Source organism: Danio aesculapii, chromosome 15 (genome assembly GCF_903798145.1).
Source record: "Danio aesculapii chromosome 15, fDanAes4.1, whole genome shotgun sequence".
Classification (NCBI taxonomy): Eukaryota; Metazoa; Chordata; class Actinopteri; order Cypriniformes; family Danionidae; genus Danio; species Danio aesculapii.
This window is the reverse complement of record NC_079449.1, coordinates 40,658,022-40,679,560: the sequence shown is the minus strand read 5'-3', so window position 1 is coordinate 40,679,560 and position 21,539 is coordinate 40,658,022. Positions and strand designations below refer to the sequence as shown.

General features: G+C 35.9%; 1 protein-coding gene across 1 annotated transcript in view; it reads right to left on the bottom strand.

Moving 5' to 3' along the window:
• The window catches only part of gbe1b (glucan (1,4-alpha-), branching enzyme 1b), a 239,455-nt gene that overhangs the window by 36,455 nt on the left and 181,461 nt on the right, over window positions 1–21,539 (bottom strand). Inside the window, exons 13-14 of the mRNA XM_056473198.1 lie at window positions 19,828–20,012; window positions 6,959–7,089 (exon numbers count right to left, since the gene is read on the bottom strand). Coding sequence (XP_056329173.1) covers window positions 6,959–7,089; window positions 19,828–20,012 — 316 coding nt within the window. The remainder of the gene's footprint in view (window positions 1–6,958; window positions 7,090–19,827; window positions 20,013–21,539) is intronic.

Below are 21,539 nucleotides of genomic sequence, written 5' to 3'. Positions count from 1 at the left end.
CAGTCATTTCTCAGATATAATAAACTCAGTCAGTAATAAAGACAAGTCCCGAAACTGTCACTAATAAAAGCACGCTAGTCGCTAAATATAGCGACAAAGTTGCTAAGTTGGCAACACTGTCTGGTGCAGCCTCCAAACGATCGCACAACCCTTACCGTGGCTGACGCTGACCCTAATGTGCATCTCTCAAAAAAATTTAACTAAGGCCCAATCCCAATTCTATTTTTGTACCCCTACGTCTACCCCTAAAACTTCTACTTCTAAATTTTGAAGCCCTTCCCCTTCACACTCTGTTTTAAGGGCCAAGGAGAAGGGCAAAGGGCTTCAAAATTTACCCCTAGGAAGCACTACAGCACCTGCACAGGTCATCATATGTCATTGCGATCTCTTGCTTCTTATGAAATCAGATGATCACGACTGCTGTAGTAATTCCAGCTGCTTTATTTTTTAGTATTTATCTTCAGGAAATCACTGAAGGCATATATTATGTTATCATAATCTAATGCGACAATAAGATCGTAATACTGTGCATTTAACACAGTGGCCATATTCATCTATATAAACACACCAAAAACAACATTAACATTATAGCAGACACTGTAAAAAGCCCATTCCCAGCCACTAGCTATTACTGACAGGGTATTTGAGTGTCATCGAGTGTCAGAATGTTGTGGGACTGCTGTACATGATTTATGATTATGGATTATAGATTGCGAAATTTAGCGTTTTTTATTTTAGCGATGAATATATTAAAACATGTGCTTGTTTGTTGTAAAAATTCATAATAATTACAAAAAAATACTAATTTGTGGATCTCCTTACTTTCAGGTGTAACAATCTGCCATTGTGGCTGGTGTGTTCTGGGAATTTTTTTTACCCCTTGGGTTCAAGTGTGGTCCTGAAAATCTTCGTTCAAAGGGGTATTCATCCCTTCCCCTTAGCCCAATGCCTTCAAGCAAAAGAAAATTGGGACACCACTACCCCTTCACAGGAATGCTGCCAGTTTCATAAATATTATTGCAGTGCAACACAAACTGTACGCAGAAGTATAAATGCATGGCTATGCACAATTCATGCGCCGTGGGGCATGGTGATCACTCATTGTGGAAGTATAATTCAGCTGTTAGCAAGAACTTTCTTCATGTTAGTAAATAAATGGCTTTTACTAATGGAACCTATCAAAATGCGATGTCTTATCAATTGCAATGTTTACACAAATAAATGTTCCTAATATGTCACTTCTACTAAAATCAAACATTTTGATTGGTTCAAGACCATCAAAACACACTCATCTTCCATTGGAAAAATCATCCATGCGAGATTCCTGCCTTAATCATGAAGATGCACCTTTGTCCTTTGCATTCCTTATGAGATTCATTAAGAAATCTTCTTTTAGTCATGAAGTCATCAAGCGTCTTTGAGCAGTAAAGCGTGCTGCTGTTTTGCCCGAGGACAAGCCTGTTTTAAATAGAGGGAGGAATGCTGATGTGGTTGAATTATTCAGAATGGCATTCAGGTAAATGCCCCTGACAGATAATAGGAGAATGATGACCTGACACAATCACAGACGCCTGTTGGCACGCAGCGTATCAAAGACACATCAGGCCTGACAGCGAGAGTTTCATGATGATACCCGAGCCACATTTACAATACTCCATCCATCTGAATGGAGAGAAGCACCTGAAGAACGCATCCATTGAGAGAAGAGAACCAAAGATTGAGAGGAGTTAAAAAAAAATGCTTGAGTTTCTGTCAAAAGCTGATGTCGACAGAATTTTAATGACTGATGTTTGTGGTGGAGTGCTCAACTCAGGGGAAAGCTAGTCTTGTGTGTTATTTCCTGAAAAGAAAGGAAAAAGTGGAAGGAACAAACTGCTCATCCTGCTGAAAGGACATTGAAGTGACTTTTTAAAGGCACTGAAGTGCTTTATCTCGCTCTTGAATCCAAATTCATGACCGCGTCCTTCCTCACTGAAGCTTTTCAGCTTATATACAGTACCTGTGGTAAAGATTGAGTTTGTTTACTAAAACATGGGTTTTGTGGCGTTCATCTGATGTGGCGTAGCTCATGCCAAAGTGTCTTTTAATGTGTAAACAGTGTAAAAAAAAGATTTTGGCTCATTTTGCCCCCGCTATTGAATAAAAGTGTAAACGGCTCCGAAATGTTTTGTGCTGCAGTATTTTAAGGACACATTTGGCCACACTGGAGCTGTGAACGCTAATGCATCCTAATGTTTTCCAGCTGCTGTGGAAGAGAAGGCTACAGCAGAAGGTTGACCAACATTGTGTTTCCATCCAAAGATGTGAATTAAACTGGAATGTTGCATAAAACATTTGTGAATACAACCCAGTTTCCATCCAATGAGTCAAATAGAACACATCCTCACTTCCTGATTAACTAGTACCAAATATCAAAAAGAACATTTTAATTTTCTGTGGAGAAACCTTCTGCCTCAGAAGATGAAGCTAAAATGTAATGAATGTGTGGTGGCTTTTGGAGGTGTGAGACCACTCGTTGGGAGCGCAGCCACTCAAGACAGTTCTGGAAGCTAGAACAGCTCAGAACTAGAAATCTCTGGTTTGCAAAGCTTCTGGGCTTTCCAATGCAATATAACAAGCTTGTCAATTACACCGACTGGACTTTCTAAAAGGAACTTGGCGTTGAAGTGTCCGACAAGCAGTCATGTGGGATGTATGTTTACCAACCTGAACATCAGTGCAAGCCACTCAGACATCACTGTCAAGAACAAGACAAGACTAGATGAAGCTACTTATTGACGTCGCAATCCCAGTGGACCACAACAGCCTGGAAATCAACATCGATTGTTCCTAAAACACAAAAAACTTGGATAGTTCCAGTTGTGTTGGGAGCTCTGGGATGCAGAAAGAAAGATTTCTACCAATATCTTGAGCAAATCCCAGCGAAGCCAAGTGTTTTTGGAGCGCAGAAGTTCATGCTGTGTGGGGCTGCACAGGTCATGCAAAAAGTACTCTCTAGAGAGGAAACCACAAGGACTCTGGATGATGACCAAGAGTGTATCCCCTGCCGGTCCTACAGCACCGAACCCGCTCAGAGATAGGATCGAACCAGCAATACTTTGAATGGGAGTTGGTTGCTCTAACAAGGAGGCTAAAGACTATGGCCTGTAGCATCTGTCACTAGAGCACCGTTTCGGTTTTAGAAGAGTGAGGTTTACCTGCACTGCACTTTTCTAGCTGGCCTCTGTTACACTCACTTCCTTACACCTCCCTCTGATCCAGGTCATGGCACCAACGTAACCCCCACCGGTTCTACACCCTCCAACGCACTCAGAGCTGGGATCAAACCAGCGATTCTTTGCATGGAAGTTGGTTGTTCTAACAAGGAGGCTAAAGACCATGGCCTCTAGCGTTTGTCGCTAGAGCACCTTTTCTAGCTGGACTCTGTTACAAAGAGACTCATCAATAAAACAAAAAACCCATATAATTAATTGGGGTATTATCTGTAGTATAATGCTGGGTTAACACTAAATGAAAAATTAAGTATTCGCTAGACTAAGTTACATCCAAGTCATTGGAATCGTGAGAATAGAGGCAAATTTCCACCAGGAAGGTGTGAAACGCTAGATGCGTTCGCCATGAACGTCTTTTGTGAGAATTCAATAATTCAACAAGAGCGGAAAATTTGCCTGATGTACCCATTCAACATCATGTTAAATGAAACAGTATGACTGCACCCTTGTTGCTGTTTGTGGATCTGTGTGTAAATATGTAGCAGAGATGGATGCTCTATAGTTTTTAGTGTCCATCCGAGAAGTTGAGTCTCAATTCCTAGCTCTCGAGTAGCTTGCTCAGTGTAGGTCATGTACACAACTCAGGCACTGATAAAAACAGTAATGAGTTTGGTTCACTACACATTGGTACACTGAGTGTTACATGAGCAGGTCCTCATTAAACAACATCAAAACCTGGAATTTATACCAGCAGCAGAACTAATATTGTTCAGTTTATAATTGTATGTGTCTGCAATACATCGCAAGATATGCAATGTTGAGTTGGGATTATAGTTGACTTGTTTGACTTGTCTGAGTGTGTCTCCCAAATGACTCTGAACTGTATGGATGCATATGTACAGATAAATGTGTGTGTATGTGTGTGGGCTTTAATGAAAAAGCACTCAGGACTCATTGGGTCAGGCTTGTTTAGCTCTTCTGACACAGAGTGCCACTTTCATCTGTCTTCTGTACTAATTGGACGCTCTGCTTCAGCACTCATGGCTGGAGGACGCTTATCACACCACGCACATGCACACACACATTCTTGTGTATATGGTTTTTGAGGACGCTCTATAGGTGTAATGCAATTTATACTGGGAAAAAAAAACTACTTATATGACCTTACCATGTTACATGACCTTATTCTACCCCTACCCCTAAACTCAACTGGGAAACCTGTGGCAAATTTTGAATGCCAAAAGACAGATTAAGTATGATTTTTAAGCATTCTGATTACAAGGACACAAGGCATGTCCTCATAAACTAGCTTAGTATCGTACAACTAGGATCATACTCATGTCATTATACAATTTCATGTCCTCATAAACCATAGGTCTCAAACTCAATTCCTGGAGAGCCGCAGATCTGCACAGTTTTGATCTAACTCTAATCAAACACAGCTTTCCCTAGGAATTGATTTTGACACTTATGTCGTAAACCATATAAACAAGCACACACACAAGTTTGTTTTTGTGAATTGTGGGAACATTACATGGGTTTACATTGTTTTTATACTGTACAAACTGTTTTTTCCTCCCCCTCCCCCAACCCTATTCTGAAACCCAACCCTCAGAAAAAAACTGTGTAGTTTTATTCTCTATGACTTAAAAGCTTTTTGAAAAATGATTAATGATAATTTAACACCTATTTGTAATTGGTGTCCTGATATGTCAAAAACACGCACACACGCAGGTTTGCCGCTAGCATTCATAATCGTATTATTTCTGCATTTTCTCAGCTGTTGGCATCACACAGGCACTCTTCAGCATTTAGTTGTTAGCCAATTCTACACTACCTCCACAAACTCCAACTCCTCCTAGCTCATTGCTTATATCTGTTTGAAGGATTAGCAAAGTACATAGCAATCAGCATTGCGTCCCTTGCATCTACATTAACTCCTAATCAATTGAAATTATTTATGACTGCTCTTGGGTTCTGTTCTTCCCAGAACAGAACCAACCCACCAACACTAACTGCATGCTTAAAGAGACGATCAAAAAATTACGAAAATGACGATCACTGACAGATAGAGATTCGACTGTGGAGAATAAAGGATTAAAGTTTATTTTTCCAACAATACCACAGTATAGCCAACCTAGTGCTGTGTTTTTATGAGTTTTGATACAATAACTCGCAGGTTATTATTGCAATGTGGGATTCGTCATTTGTTTGCTATTAAAGGAGACTATTATGGGACTTTGTGAGACTTTGAAAGGGACTTTGTCAGTAACTTTTACAGTTTATAAGGACCAGTTTCTTCTTCCTCTGGATCATAACATATAAGTGTAATTAAAATTGTTGACTCGTTTTCTGTAGCTTGCAAAATACATATTTAATTGTGTGTTGAAACTTGTAATCGCTCCACATGGCTTATTTTAAGATTAGTGCTTGTACAGTGCCACCTATAAACATTTGATGAAGTGGCCCCTGAGCTGTGTTTCACGCACATGTAGAAAAATTGGCACACACATCAAACATGCCAATACCTACAAAAAAAAAAGTCTCTTGGGAGTGAAATCTCAAACCCAACAAGAAGTCAGATATTTTTAACTTCCTCTGCCGAAAAAGTGCAGTTTTTGCCATTTTCAGGCATTGTATTTTAACGAAGTCTTTCTTGGGATTTTTCCAGATCAACACCAAAATTAAGAATTATTATCTAATGGCGGTGTTAATTTGCAAAAATCTAAAGTTTTCGTCCAAGGGCATGTCCGGAGCGGCCTCACAACCTTTAATGTTTCGCATGCAAACCTATAAAACCCTTATCTATTATAGATCAGTTATTGTAATGCATGTCTCACGTTAAATCTGAATGTGGCTATTCACATATTGCATCCAAAACTACGTTGAAAACATGACGCGTGCTTCTTTACCAATTTAAATGCGTTTCTGATCTGGTGGCCTTCTGCCATTTGGCTTTGCTATGGCAACCATCAGCTGTTCCTACACACATACGCAGCGCGTTCAATTTTCAATATAGTTCAACTTTTGTCATTGTGTGGATTAATACTGAATGTGTGTCATTACTTCTTGGGGTTAGGGTTATGAGTAAAGTAATATGCTGGTGTTTAACTGCATTGCATTCCTGCATTGGGCTCTCACCATACTTTCTGCTACTTCATATACAAGGTGGGTGTTTCTCTCTGTCTCACACTGAACCCAGTCGACCAATCACAACAGACTGGGTCATCAGACCAATCACAGCAGATTAGCCAAACGCAAAGAAGGGGTTAGGGAACAAATGAAACTCTGAACAAATCATATGGGAATCGTTAGGATAAGTACGTAAAAATAAACGAATATTATAAGACAGTGAAATTGTTTTTTGACCTTGACGCATATCAGCCTGTCGTTGGAGACCCCCAAAACCAAAATATGACCTTTTATAATGCAAAATAGTGGCGCTTTAATGTAACCACTTTAATATATATTTGATGAAAGTGATCCTGACTGAAATACATGCAACTTATTTAAGCTTTAGATCTTAAATGTATAAATAAAACAAAAACTATACTTCACAACAAAATCTTTCAGGTTTCTGCTTTGAAATATCATATATAAATTAATGTGTTACTTTCCTTTTTTTTTCAACTGTGAAATGTCTGAGTGACCATTGGTTCCTACACCACACATTCATTCATCATAGCTGTAGCTTCCAGTAAAAACACTCAGATTGTGACCTGTAATCAGAGTTTGGTGAAGGATATTTCCCCGCCGGCCCCACGGCCACCCTGTAGTCGCTGTAGCTGTTGAAAGGGTGGAAGTTGAAGATGAAGATGAGGTTTGCTCTCTCGAATACGATCACCTTGTCACCCTCATGCTTGACACTGACGTAGGCCTGAGGAGAGAGAAGATCAGACACTGCATAAGTGCGTGTGTGCTTTCAGTCACACGTGTGCTGTACCTCCTCTGGATGAATATTGCTGAAAATCCTGCAGCTTTTCATGGCCTGTGTGTAAACTCATTGTTAATCTTCCTGACGTTATTAAACCTCGGTGCTGTAAGGTGGAATTTGAGAAATGTCTCCTGGAAGATTCTCAGTGCTTTGTAGGTTCAGAATAAGGTTAATTTCAGAATGGTTAAATAAAGATTAACAAAAAAAAAAAGACACCAAATAATTAAACTATTATATGATAATAATAATAAAAGCTAATAATGACCATAATAACAGAGTACTGATTCTGATGCTTCAAGCTTTAGAATGCATTAAGCACGTTTTCCCTCCAAGTATGTTACTAAAGTGGAGATCTCGCCTTAACTTAGAGAATAAATTAAGAATGCTGCATATAATCCATTAAACAGATCTCTTATAATTATTTAGTGTGGGCATGTCATGGCCGCTTTACAGAAAATAGTAAAACACAGATATAAAAATTGGTAAGAAAAATTACAAACAATGCAATTTGGAAACATTGAAAATGATGGAAGAAGAATTCAACATGTCTTAATCAAGAAAACGTTTGGAGCGCACATTTGATGCTTAAGAAGTTAAAATGCACACCTATAAATCCATTAATAACTAAAAGGAAATAGGCCTATAAACTACTGTTTATTGCAATAAGTGTATTAGAAGAAGTTATATTATTAACAATTCATGAAAAATCATCATTTTAAAGTTTTTTCTATTTAATAATTCTAGCCAGTTTTTAGTGAACTTGCAATATTGTCAAAAACTCTGAAATTTCAGTTGTTATAGAGACCTAAATACATGCAAGAACCTTCAAATATTTTGCTCATCTCCAACTATTGACAGCAGATATCTCAATGAGAGTGGGAGGGATTTGCACTCACAATATCTTTACTGCTCCATTCATTTAACATGAAAAATGTATTTTTTAGAACATGACTGTGCCTCTCGTGATCCGTTCTCTTGCTCATTTACAATCGTTGCCATGATTTTCAGGTAATTTAACAAATTTTTGTGGATCACGGAGCCATTATGAATATCCGGGACACTCGCAGAGCTTCTGAGCATGTCACAGCACCTCAAAACACTAGAAATACAATGGTTGCACTTGCAACAAAGAGACCATCACTCACTCAAGCCACAAAAATAGACTGTATAAACAGGTTGCACCTCATTTGTATATATTTTATCTGTTGTGATGAGAGCACATAGATTCCACACCCCCACGCATCATTTACCTCTTCAAGTGTTGTGGCTGCAGTAAGCTATGCATAATATATCAGAGCACACATGCGTCTTACTTTGCTTATAAACTCATGAACAAACCCCTGTGATTGATTCATGAGATTGGCCAGATTGGCGAGGACCGATCGCGTCATTAAATGTGATTATTGGCCGATACCGATCTTCGGACGATCAATCAAAGTATCTCTAGTTAACATTTAATAATACTAATTTACAATATTTTAGTATTACCACCATTTAATAGTTTAAACAGTTACACATTTCTATTTAAGGATACTTTTAAAACCATTTTAAAGTCTTGTTTAAGTACAGTGGAGTAAAAAAACTTTAGTAAAATTTCATTTTCTTCTTTTCAAATATTTCAAGCAATTTTTCAAATAATTGTATTTTAATATTATTAGCTCTCTTAGGCCACTCTTTGAATAACCCTAAGTTACTTTTTGGTTGGCCATCTGATTCTAATGAGTCTCCTATTTTTTTTTGTTACTGCAGACTAGTTCAGTATAAAGAAAGAAAGAAAAGAGAGTTTGTCATTTTTCCTTATCCAAACATAACAGTGATCTGATAGTGTTTGCGCTGCTTTGGCTTTTTCAGGGTTAATTATTGTGATCTCCCAATTGCAACAGAGAAATACAGGGAAATGTCTCTAGACTGATGGCATTTCATGCTGTTCTGTCTTACAATATTAAAATGTGAGCAAAATCCCCTGTTTTTTCACTTTAGACATTACGCTAGAGAATCATTCAAATACTAGCTCTAAAGGGACGTTGGTGAAGTAGCAACAGTTTCTGCTGTTCTGACGTCAGCTGCAGATATGAATGCATGGTGGAAGAAAGCAGTTACTCATACAAAAGTATTTTTGAGACTCTGTTTTTGATTTTCTTTTTTATATACACAATTATGCAGTCGTCGAACTGTTGTATAAATGCAATATCACACTTGAGCAGTGCGATATGGCTGTATATCATCATGAGTGAGACATGAAGGCACTCGGCCTGTGGCCTTGTGTGTGCGCATATATATATATATATATATATATATATATATATATCTTTTATTTACATTTAAACAAATAGTGGCAGTCAGAGATAATATAAATTGAAATCTCGGTGATACTAGAATACCACTGGGTTCTGGCAGCTGCTCCTCCCTTACTGCAACCGTAACATGAGTCTTGCATTTTGGAGGAATTTCCTGTAAATACTCTAGATCTGAAGGGCTACATTTTCATAGAGCACATGAGTGAGGAGCAATGCTCTTCATTGTCATCATATACTGGCGCCAAACTGCTGCACAGGAGATAATGTGTGTTATAAAGTGCTGGAACTATATCCCTTATGCATTCACAACAGCCTGAGTGTTTAATAGAGTTTCCCATCATGCCTGCTTTCCTTTCACAGCCAGACGTAAATATATGAATCAAGTGATCTCAATGGAGTCACCTGAATGTCCTAAAAGCTTACGTACCACAAGCTGTATTTTCCAGGATGTGTGAAAATGGCAGAGAAAGTTCTATAGAGTCATATTTTATAAACCGGTGAAAAAAATGGATCAAAGAAAAAAATCACGTTTAAAAGGGGTTTAAACACATCGGTGTGGCAACAATCTGTGAATATAACCAGCTTTTAATTGTAAAAATGTATTCATTTAATTTTCTATAATCACACTTCATAAAACAGTCTGCAGAAATACTTTGCTTGACATTCTCCATTTGTTTTTTTTTTTACTTTATTTTTATACATTAAAACATTTTACAGAACAGAACATTCAGTGACAGCAGTGATGATAAAAAAAATAAAATAAAAAAAAACATATTACAAAAAAAACCAAAACAAAGTAACAGGTGCCCATCTTTGTTTAAAAATATCCAGTTTTAATTGAAGCTGAGCAGTCATATACTCCATTCTATATATAGATTCAAGTTTTTCTATCCACTGTACTATTGTTGGAGGGTGTGGCTTCATCCAATTTATTGTTATAGTCTTTCTTGCACTTAGTAAAAGTATATGTAGTATATATCTCTGGTTTTTATTATATATATCCTGGGGTATCCCTTTAAGCAAGAAAAACAGGGGAGTAAAAGGTTGTTCTAACTGCATAATTTTCATTATCTCAATTTTTACCCCTTGCCCACATTCCCCCAACCCCACAAGCATTCCACTGACTGTGGACTGTTAGCATATTTTGAAACCATCAATGGTGTTCTAAAAAACCTAATTTTTGTTTTCCAGTCGAACTCTTTCCAATTATGGCTATTGATCCCCTTAAGAGATTCTGAACACACGTTTTCCCAAATATCATCCTCATTTTTTTCATTAAGTTCGGATTCCCATTTTGCCTTAATATGAAGGGTGTAATCTGTTGAATCCAGAATTAGTCTATTATATATGTGTAATATGTGTCTGATTCAGTCCTTTTTGTTTTTTTTTTAAATCAATAAAATACTGTTCCACATTAGTTGGGACTTTTTTGAATATTTCCTTTTCTTTATGATTTGTAATATAGCTTCTTAATTGGAAGTATCGAAAGAAATAGCTTGATGACAACATATATTTGTCTTTAAAATAAGAAAATGAGTGCATAGTGTTTAATTAAATAACTGATAAATTATCATAAGACCCTTAACGCACCATGTTTTAAAAGTGGCATCCCATTTAGATGATAAAAACTCAGGGTTACCTGCTATAGACATAACTCTTGATACTGTTGCCATTCCTCTTAGTTTTTTTTTTTTTACTGTTTAACACACATATTTTTCATTTTAATTTTTTTCTGAGATTGTTGTGTCATTAAGGTTAATGCTGAAAGAGGAACATTTGGTACCGACCCTTGCTCAATGTTCACCCATCCCCTCTCAGCATCATTGTTTATCCAGTAAACTATAGCTGTGAGCTGAGCGGCCCAGTAATAATGTCTTAAATTAGGGAGACGTAGCCCTCCCTTATTTTTTCCTAAATTTAACGTTTTTGATCTTATTCTGGGTCGTCTGTTCTGCCAGATGAATCTAGATATAAGTTTATCTAGCATGTTAAATGTGGATACAGAAATCCATATGGGTAGGTACTGAAATAAAAAAAGGAATCTAGGTAAAATATTCATTCTTATTGTCTCAATCCTACCAAACAATGATAGTGGTAGCACCTTCCACCTCTGTAAATCCTTTTTAACTGCGTGAATTAGTTTGTCATAATTTGCCTGATACAGCTGTGAAAAACTGGGTGTGACATTCTTCATTTGTAAATGTCATCAGAGGGGGAAAGACCTGCCCATTAGTGACGATCTCTCCCTCCTTAGCATAGAACTTGTTTTTGTAGTCTTGTTTTCGAATTTGCCACTATGCTGACACATAGGCATTTGTAGCTTCACCCTCTTTAGGAAAAGAGCACAGTCTCATTTGAATTTAAAGTGACAGTCACCAATAGGATCAAAGCCTTAAAGGGTCAGTTTCAAAGTGTTATAACACATTATTTGTGGGGGTTTTTGCGCTTGTACATCACATACCACTCTAGGCACATCAGAAACCTGTTTTACATCTTATAAAATGGGGCATAATTGGTCATAAACCAACTTTTCATCATTTTCAACATTTTTTTTATCAATTGAATGTCCATTATGAACACTATTGATTATAGAATATTAAAAAGTCAGTAAAATACAAAATAAAATTTGTAATTAAAATGAATAAAAAGTAAATAACATTTACTGTAATAATATGACTTAATAAAATACATTTAAAAAAACTCCCAGGCAACATTTCATGTTAGCATACTAACAATGCAGTTCAAGACAGCATAAATATGAATAAAATAACATGTTAACAAGGGCTACATGCCAATGACACACAAAACAACGAGTTAAGGCATATTAGAAACAGTCTAGCAATGTGTTACCAAATAGCAACAAGCTTATTTACATTAGCAACTTTGCTAAAACATGTTAGCTACTTACAGTATTAACATGTTAACCATGTGCTAAAATGACAAGATTGTTTCTTCAAAATCAATATCTAAAATTGAAACAAGGATACAACCAAAATGTACATTTGAATTCAAGAAAGCAAACCTAAGTTTTAATCTAGCTAAATGGAAAAAAAAAGACACTAAAACTAACAATTTTCGCCAATGTAAAACTAATTTAGTTATCAGCTTAAACCAGCTAGGACCAAACATGCATCATAGACAGGCGTTTTTTCTGGCAGGCAGTTAGCACTTTATTTTCAAGTTTAGAAAATTGGGTCAATGCTTAATTTCTTGTCGATTTCTGGAAAAAAGTTTTTAAAAAAAATCAGCAAAACTAGAGCACTTGAGCTGCTGCCGTCTAGACAGTTTGTATATGACCTGCTGTGTGCAGTAGTGGACATACTGTAAATAATGCATGACTGGCCTTCAGCAAAGAGAGACGTGAAAGAGCAAGCAGTAAGAGTTAGTGAACAGCTTTTGGTTTGCAGCGCAGTGGGCGTCCTGTATGATTGTAGAGGCACGTAAACAGCGTTCGGCTAAAATCACAGCTTTAGTCTTTAGAAGCCTGCAGAGAAAGCACTTCAAATTAGCGGGCGGCCCATGCAGCCGTCTTTTCAAGTGAAGTTCCCTGCAGGGCTTGAGGATATCTTCAACATTCACAATATAGTGGTTGCGATTTCGGCTATGATAGCAAATTATATTGTGATGGAGCTAATAAAGCAACATGGTGAATGCTGCAATGATTTTAATTATGCCATTAGACATGTTTTTGTGATGACTGCTCATCTCGCAATTTGATTGCAATTTGAGTTTTTTTATATAACAAATGTCTCCACACGATAAACACACACAAAAAAAAATGTTGAAGAAACAATTTGTGTGAAATTGCAAGTAAATTTCATAATTTCATAAAAAGACAAGGTACTTTGAATCCTCTGGAAAAAAATACATGCATACATAAGTTGAAGTCAGAATTATTAGCCCCCCTGAATTATTAGTCCCCCATTTACTTTTTTCTCCAATTTCTGTTTAACGTAGAGAACGCATTTCTAAACATATTAGTTTTATGAAATCCTTTCTAATAACTGATTTATTTTATCTTTGCCATGATGACAGTACATAATATTTTACTAGATATTTTTCAAGACACTTCTATACAGCTTAGTGACATTTAAAGGCTTAACTAGGTTAATTAGGTTAAATAGGCAGGCTAGGGTAATTAGGAAGTTATTGTATAACAAAGGTGTGTTCTGTAGACAGTCAAAAAATATATAGCTTAAAGGGGCTAATAATTTTGACGTAAAAATGTTTTTTTTTTTTTTTAAATTGAGGCAAATGATACTGACCCCCAGAGCCCTCAATAGAACCTTTTCACAATAATGTCACTTAACTTTAGCCTTTTCAGCACCACAGTGTATTAGTAGTTTCATTTTACCTTTGAATGGGATACTTCTCATGAAAATCCACAGCAAACGGAAAATATTAACATTGAGCATTAGAGATTAAATTGGGCTTGCGTCCAAATTTATCTCCTTAAATACTGAACTGCTTTCTGAGCTTTAAAAGAAGTATGTTTCCTCAAGTTATTAAGAACAAGAGTAAGCTATTGTTTATTAAGGAAAGTATATATTTGCAACCTTTTCACTTCAGTGAAACTACACATTTTAGAGTGGCCTTTTTTGGGGCCACCCCAAGGCACACCTGTGCAATAATCATGCTGTCTAATCAGCATCTTGACATTGATATCTTGATACACCTGTGAGGTGGATGGATTATCTCAGCAAGGGAGGAGTGCTCACCAACACAGATTTAGTCAGATATAACGTCTGAACAATATTTGAGAGAAATAGGTCTTTTATGTACAACAAAAAAAGTTTTAGGGCTTTGAGCTCATGAAAAATGAAAGCGACAACAAAAGTGTTGCATATATATTTTCTTGAGTTTAAATATCAATTGTAAATTATGGATTGTATTGTAAATGTAGTAAATGTTAATATCTAAATTATGAATATTATTATTACCAAGTTTCTAATGCATTACTCCCAGTACTACGATACTTGTATTTAACTTGATAGTTATGTGGTGACTTCCAAATTTATGCAGATAAATGTCAAATAATGGCAATGGTAACTCTATTCACTTAGCTAATACTAATAAAATGTTATATCTTAATTATTTCTTAAATATTATCTTATATTATTTGATTAAAAAAAACATATAATTTATAATATAATATGCTATTATAATTTATTTATTTTACGATCTGAGTTGATTTTGAAAAAAAAAAAAAAAAACAACCTACATTTCAAACATGATGTCAGTCCAATGTTTGAAACAATGTGGCAAGGTCAAATAAGAGACAGATGAGGTAAAGCAGGTGTAAAACGGACTGTGAATCACAGGAGGAAGTTAATCTTCTTCCGTGAATCATTTACGCAGTCTGACATCTAATCTTGGCCAATTCTCTTCATCTGGATGATCACCCTACTGCCAGTCAAACACTCAAGAACGCGAGAAAGAAACATAGAACTCTCTGGGCCACTCTATGGGTTTCTAAAATTATTAAGAAAAGTTTTACACTACATGAAATTATGAAACATACAAAAAAAACCCTGATTGAAACATACAATTATAAAGTATATCACTGATACATATATTAATATGCAATAAATTAATTGGTACTAGTATTACTTTTTTAAAATACAAATAAATAAACATTCAAAAATATTGTAAATTATAATAAACTTAAACGCAATAATGCATTAATAATGGTTTATATTTATATATAAATTTCTGTCATAAAATGTTTTTAGAAATTCATTCATTAATTTTCTTTTCAGTTTAGTCCCTTTATTAATCTGGGGTCGCCACAGCGGAATGAACCGCCAACTCATCCCGCATTTGTTTACGCAGCAGATGCCCTTCCAGCTGCAACCCATAACTGGGAAACACCCATATACTCTCATTCACACACATACACTATGGACAAATAAGTTTACCCAATTCACCTATAGAGCATGTCTCTGGACTTGTGGGGGAAACAGGAGCACCCAGAGGAAACCCACGTGAACATGGGGAGTGTATTTAGAAATGTTTTTTGTAAAAAAATAAATGAATTAAAAAATACATAAATCACATACATTACAATATTAATAAACAATGTAATAATAATTATTTAAAATACATGTCACATTACATAAAATATATCTATAATTTACTAGTTTCTTACAAAATTCTCTAATAACATATTTTATTTTATAAATGAAAAAAAAATAAAAATCTACAAGGGCAACACGGTGGCTCAGTGGTTAGCACTATCGCCACACAGCAAGAAGGTCACTGGTTTGAGTCCCGGCTGGGCCAGTTGGCATTTCTGTGTGGAGTTTGTATGTTCTCCCCATGGTCGTGTGGGTTTTTTCCAAGTTCTCCGGTTTCCCCCACAGTTCAAAGACATGCACTAAAGGTGAACTGAATAAACTAAATTAGTCATAGTGTATTTGTGTGAATGTGAGAGTGTATGGGTGTTTCTCAGTACTGGGTTGCAGCCTGAAGCGCATTCGCTGCGTAAAACATATGCTGGATAAGTTGGCGGTTGATTCTGCTGTGATGACCCCTGCTATATAAATAAAGGGACTAAAGGCTGGTTTATACTTCTGCGTTGAGTGATCGCCGCGACCCATGGCGCATATCTTGCGCATATTGCTGTGCATTTATACTTCTCAGTGCTGTTTGTGTTGCTCTGCAATAACACTTCCAAAATGTTAGCTGGCAGTGGGTTTTATGTTCCTCTGTATCAAGTTTCTGTGCTTGTGTTTTGTTTTTCTGAATGCTACCTTAATGTACAAGTAGCTCAAACTCGCTCATTCTGAAGTGGGAACCGGAGGACGTGCAACAACTTTAATCAAAAGGAAAACACAAAACAAAACTTTCCACCTGGAGCTCCAACGGGTTCACGTGGCTCTCACCCCCGCCCACACTTGTCAGCGCTACCAAGCTGACCAATCACAGAGCTTGCATTACACGACATTGCAATGTGTATTTACATTTTTTAAAAGGTGTGCGTCAGTGTCAGCTTCAGCCAGGGTTAGAGGCATGTGGACCATACGCGCGATATGCATGTGCATGACGCAGAAGTATAAATCAGCCTTAATTCGGAGGAAAATGAATGAATGAAAAATCTAAAATGAATTACTTAAAAAAATTTATTATTTACCCAGTATATCTGGAATTTTCTACTTGGTTTGGAATTATAAGATTTCATGAAATACAATAAAATAAAATACACAAGCAAAATGACAAAAACTTGAAATAAAAGCCAAATCAAGTCAAAGGAAATGAACTAACAGAGCAACAGTACTTTAGAACGTACAGGTTATAAATACTTTGTGGGGGGAAAAATAATTTAACTTAATTTTCTTAACATCTGCAACAAATAATCTAGAACAGTAGTTCCACTTCAAAAGGCCTATTTAGAAAATCAAATAACACACTCTGTACTGAAGCATTTTAAAAAAAAGCCTCACGTTTCTCTTAAATCCCCTGCAAGGCTTCGTCCATTACCATTAAAAAGTTTAGCTTTGTCTTGGTTTGTTTGTTCATGAACTGAGTGACAGGTTAAATTATTTCCTGTCCTTTAAAGCTGGGATCTTAGTGACAAAGTTTCTTGCATTGATTTTTAAGACAATCTGCCACTACCTCCAAACTTTCAGTCCCCCACAGCTGACAGCAGTAAATCAGTCCATTCACAACCTCAAAGACGCAGAAGCTGCCTTTTTTCCCTTTAGGTAACGATTCAAATATGGATCTTCCATATGGTGCGGTGGAAATTTGTTTTTAAAAAGCAACTATGTAATGAGATTGCAGGGCTGCTTAGGGACTGCTTGTTGTTTTAGTGAAACGGCAGATGTTTGCTGATGGAAAGAAGCTTTTATGATGCACGTTTACAGTAAGAGATGGCAGTTTGAGAACATTGGAGATGACAAAAACGTCAACTAAAGGAAGATCAGAAAGCAAGATTTACTGCTATACAACACATACACTTGAATACAATTGAGGATGTGCGCATAGACATTGCCTATATACTACATAACCGCAGGTTAACTATGTTTATATACAGTCAAAGTGAGAATTATTAGCCCTCCTGAATAATTAGCCCTCTGTATATTTATTACTGTATATTTAAGATTTTTCAACACATTTCTAAACATAATAGTTGTAATAACTAATTTCTAATAACTCACTTTTGTCTTTGCCATGATGACAGTACATAATATTTTACCACATATTTTCAAGATACTAGTATTCAGCTTAAAGGGCAATTTAAAGGCTTAACTTGGTTAACAGTGTTGGGTAAGTTACTTTAAAAAAGTAATAGATTACACATTACCAACTACTACTGGAAAATTGTAATCGGTTTACATTACAAATTTTTTAATGTACATTTTTTATCAGATTACTAATTACTTTAAAGTTACTTTTAAAACATATAGGCGAATTACCGGTTTGTAAACATTCAGGATGTGCGCGGATCAAGGTTACAGAAAAAAAACCCAGGAGTGCTAGCATTTTCAGCGAGAGAATGACATCTGATGCGGTACAGAGTTTGTTGTTGTATTAGAGATAAGTTATATTGATTACATATTATAGATATTATTTACATAACGCTTTCAGCATATTAGAACAGCTTGTCATTCAGTGATAAGCACAGTTATTCGGCAAAATTAACATTTGTAATAACACCCTCCCAATATGGATATTGGTTAAGACGAAATGGCCAAGCATCCAGCCTGAAATATACAACAATCTCATTGAAACTCCAAGTGGAGTTAGGCAGAGTTGGATCGCCGTGTTTCTGTGCGCCAGTGTCCTCCTTGGTGATGATTATTGTCGTGTTGAATGTATTTTATTCAAGTACTTGAATAAAATGCAGCGGAAAACGTGATTTAAAAGAAGCATTTTTTCTTCTAAATACTATATTTGTAGCGTAAATACTGTAATTACATTGACTTTAGTAACTGTAATCAAAATAATTTAATTCAATTCATCTTTATTTCTATAGCGCTTTTACAATGTAGATTGTGTCAAAGTAGCTTAACATAGAGGATCATAGTAAATTGAAATCAGTTCAGTCGCATTGAGTAAATTGTGAGTCCAGTTTTCAGAGTTTGAGTTCAGATCAGTTTAGTTCAGCTCAGTGTGGTTTAATTTTTCACTGCTGAAAGTTCAAACACTGAAGAGCAAATACATTGATGCACAGTTCCACAAGTCCCGAACCATGCAAGCCAGTGTCAACACAAATTGCACAAATTTAAAATGTAATTTGTTACATTACTGCGTTCCCCAGTAATTAGATGTAATTAAAATTTAATTAGAATACAGTAACTGTTACTGTGGACACGTTACACCCAACTCTGTTGGTTAATTAGACAAGTTAAGATAATTATATACCAGTGTCCATTATATAACAGTGTCCTGTAAACAATCGAAAAATAAAATTTCTTAAGGGGGATAATAATATTGACCTTAAAACTGTTTTTAAAAAAATGAAAACTGCTTTTATTCTAGCTAATTTATCAAAATAAAACAAATTAGAATTTCTTCAGAACAAAAAATATTATAGGAAATACTGTGAAAATTTCCTTGCTCAGTTAAACATCGCTTGGGAAATATTTGAAAAATAAAGAAAATAATAATAATAATAATAATAATAATAATAATAATAATAATAATAATAATAATAATAATATTAATAATAATAATCTCTAATAATTTTGACTTGTACTTTAACTGTATAATAACTTTAACTGTTAAAAGCTGTAGACCCTTTTTACACTTCCAGGTTTCTCAGCAGCGAAAGTCATCATAGTTTGGAAAATTAAGAGCGCGGTGAATAGGAGAATACAGCAAATAATTTTCACAATCTAATTTGCTGAAATAATAAAAGAAAAACTCCACGATGATGTTATAAAGAGTTTCAGAAAAATAAAAAAATGTGTGAGACTGATGACGGCAGCCAGAGGAGAGAATAACATCAAATTTGCTGTCCTGGCCCATAGATGCTGCATTAGAAACACCTCGCACAAGCGGTTATTTGTTTTTTATAATTTGTAGCAAAAATGATATAGTACATATATGAATGCATATAAATGTTCATAAATTTAAAAAAATAAAAATACTAAAAACTTTAAAGGATTTAAGATGCTGATGACCGTTAAACGCGTCATAGCAGGCTTGTGTAAAGGGTCCATTAGTTACTAGTTAATTAGTTAAAGTTATTAGTGACTAATAAAGTAATGGTAACTCATAACCTTACTTTTCTGATTTTGATTGTAATGCTATAATGTGCACCTTTTTTCTACAGCTGCTTTGAAACAATAATTTTTGTGAAAAGCACTACACAAATAAACTTGAATTGAATGAATTGAATTGAAGAATGAAGGGAAGTGTATGGGTGATTTTCTCTCACCGGTGGAGCAGCCAGCCAGCCGTACTTGTCCTCCGTGCGGTTCATGTCTCGGTCGAAAGCGTACAGCTGCCGGTAGCGCAGATGATCCGTGTCCACAAGGTTATACTGACGGCGGGCATAATGATAACTCTCATTGTTGCCGATTCGTGGAAAATCCAGCCACTCTGGATGGCCAAACTCATTGCCTGCAATTAAACACAACAGAGAAGATTGTTTCTTCCAGACATGTTCTTTAACTGAAGAAAACTCTACTGCTGTTACTGCTGACTCTGTTAGTTTTAGAGTCTAACCCCAATATGTTATGTTGCCTTGCTGGCTAATTAATTCACTTCAGTTATAAATGTAGTGATGTGAAGAATACCCCTAAATGCCAGTTTTGGTTGCACTTCATATTAAAGTAGTCTTGGAGGGGACTTATTTTTGCACTTTTTATGATGTAAAATAAGTCGCTGATGTCCCTAGGGTGTGTATGTGAAGTTTCAGCCCAAACATACTCCACAAATATTGGTTTATAACTCTTTGAAACAGTCCCTTTTAGTCTTTGATTCTAATTGTGGTGATTGGTGACTCTTATTTTAAATACTTTAAAGATTGTGCTCCTTTTCTAAAGAGGGTGGAGCTACAAATGCCTGTATGTCAGCATAGTGGCAAATTCAAAAACAAGACTACCATGCTATGCTAATGAGGGAGAGATTGTCACTTAAGGGGGGGAGTGGTGGTTGGCTTTCCCCCATTGATGACATGTACAAAGGGCAATGTCAATCAAAGTGTTTCTGCAGACTGTTTTATAAAATGTGATTATAGAAAATTAAATGAATACATTTTTATTACTAGAAGCTGGTTATATACACATGTTTAAACCAAAATAAAACCAAATAAAAGAGATTTCTGTATAATAGGTCCCCTTTAAAAGCCATGTGAAGTGATCTGAAATGTGCATCTTAAATTATTTAAATTTTTATTGAAACAGGAAGACAGGGCGGGGCATAGAGTAGCCTTTCAAAAAACACCAATGGCGTTTTGTTTAGATCAGAACTTTGCCAACGAGAGCTGTTGATCTGAAGCGCATCAGACTACCACATCCAATGTTAATCTCACATGAACCATTGTAGTGCACAGATATGGTCCTGATATGGTCCCATTTGAAATGCAAAGAGAGCTGTATTTTAAAGCGGAGAAACATCTGACTCAGTATTATTATTGTTATTGGATGTGGCAGTCTTATGCGCAACAGATATTTGTTAACTCGCGGGACACGTGCAACCACACGTGTCTACGGACGTATTTTGCCAAAGCAGCAAAACAAAATAAGAATATTGCTGGTCACAGTTATACACAGACAAGTTGATGCCAAACCAGCACTGATGCTTACTGCCCCTGTCCTAGATCTGCATCATAAACACCTGTTTATTTGCACAATTGGAGAAAGAAGCCACAAAACAAAACTTTCTGAAATGTGCTCTGCTTTAGAAACAAGCGGGTCACAAGCTGGAGCATCTGAGTTTTCTCTCCATCAGAGCGCGCTCCGGCACCGCTCAAACACAACAGATAGGCTATACTTTTGATTTTTTAGTGTACAACCAACAAACCAGTTTTTTCCTTTTTGGAAAATTACAGTTAATAGTTCTTATGAAATATCTATTTTTAAAATAGCCTACCTAATCTATGAATCAAACAAACGCAATGATTTTCTTGATTTTTGCATAATAATA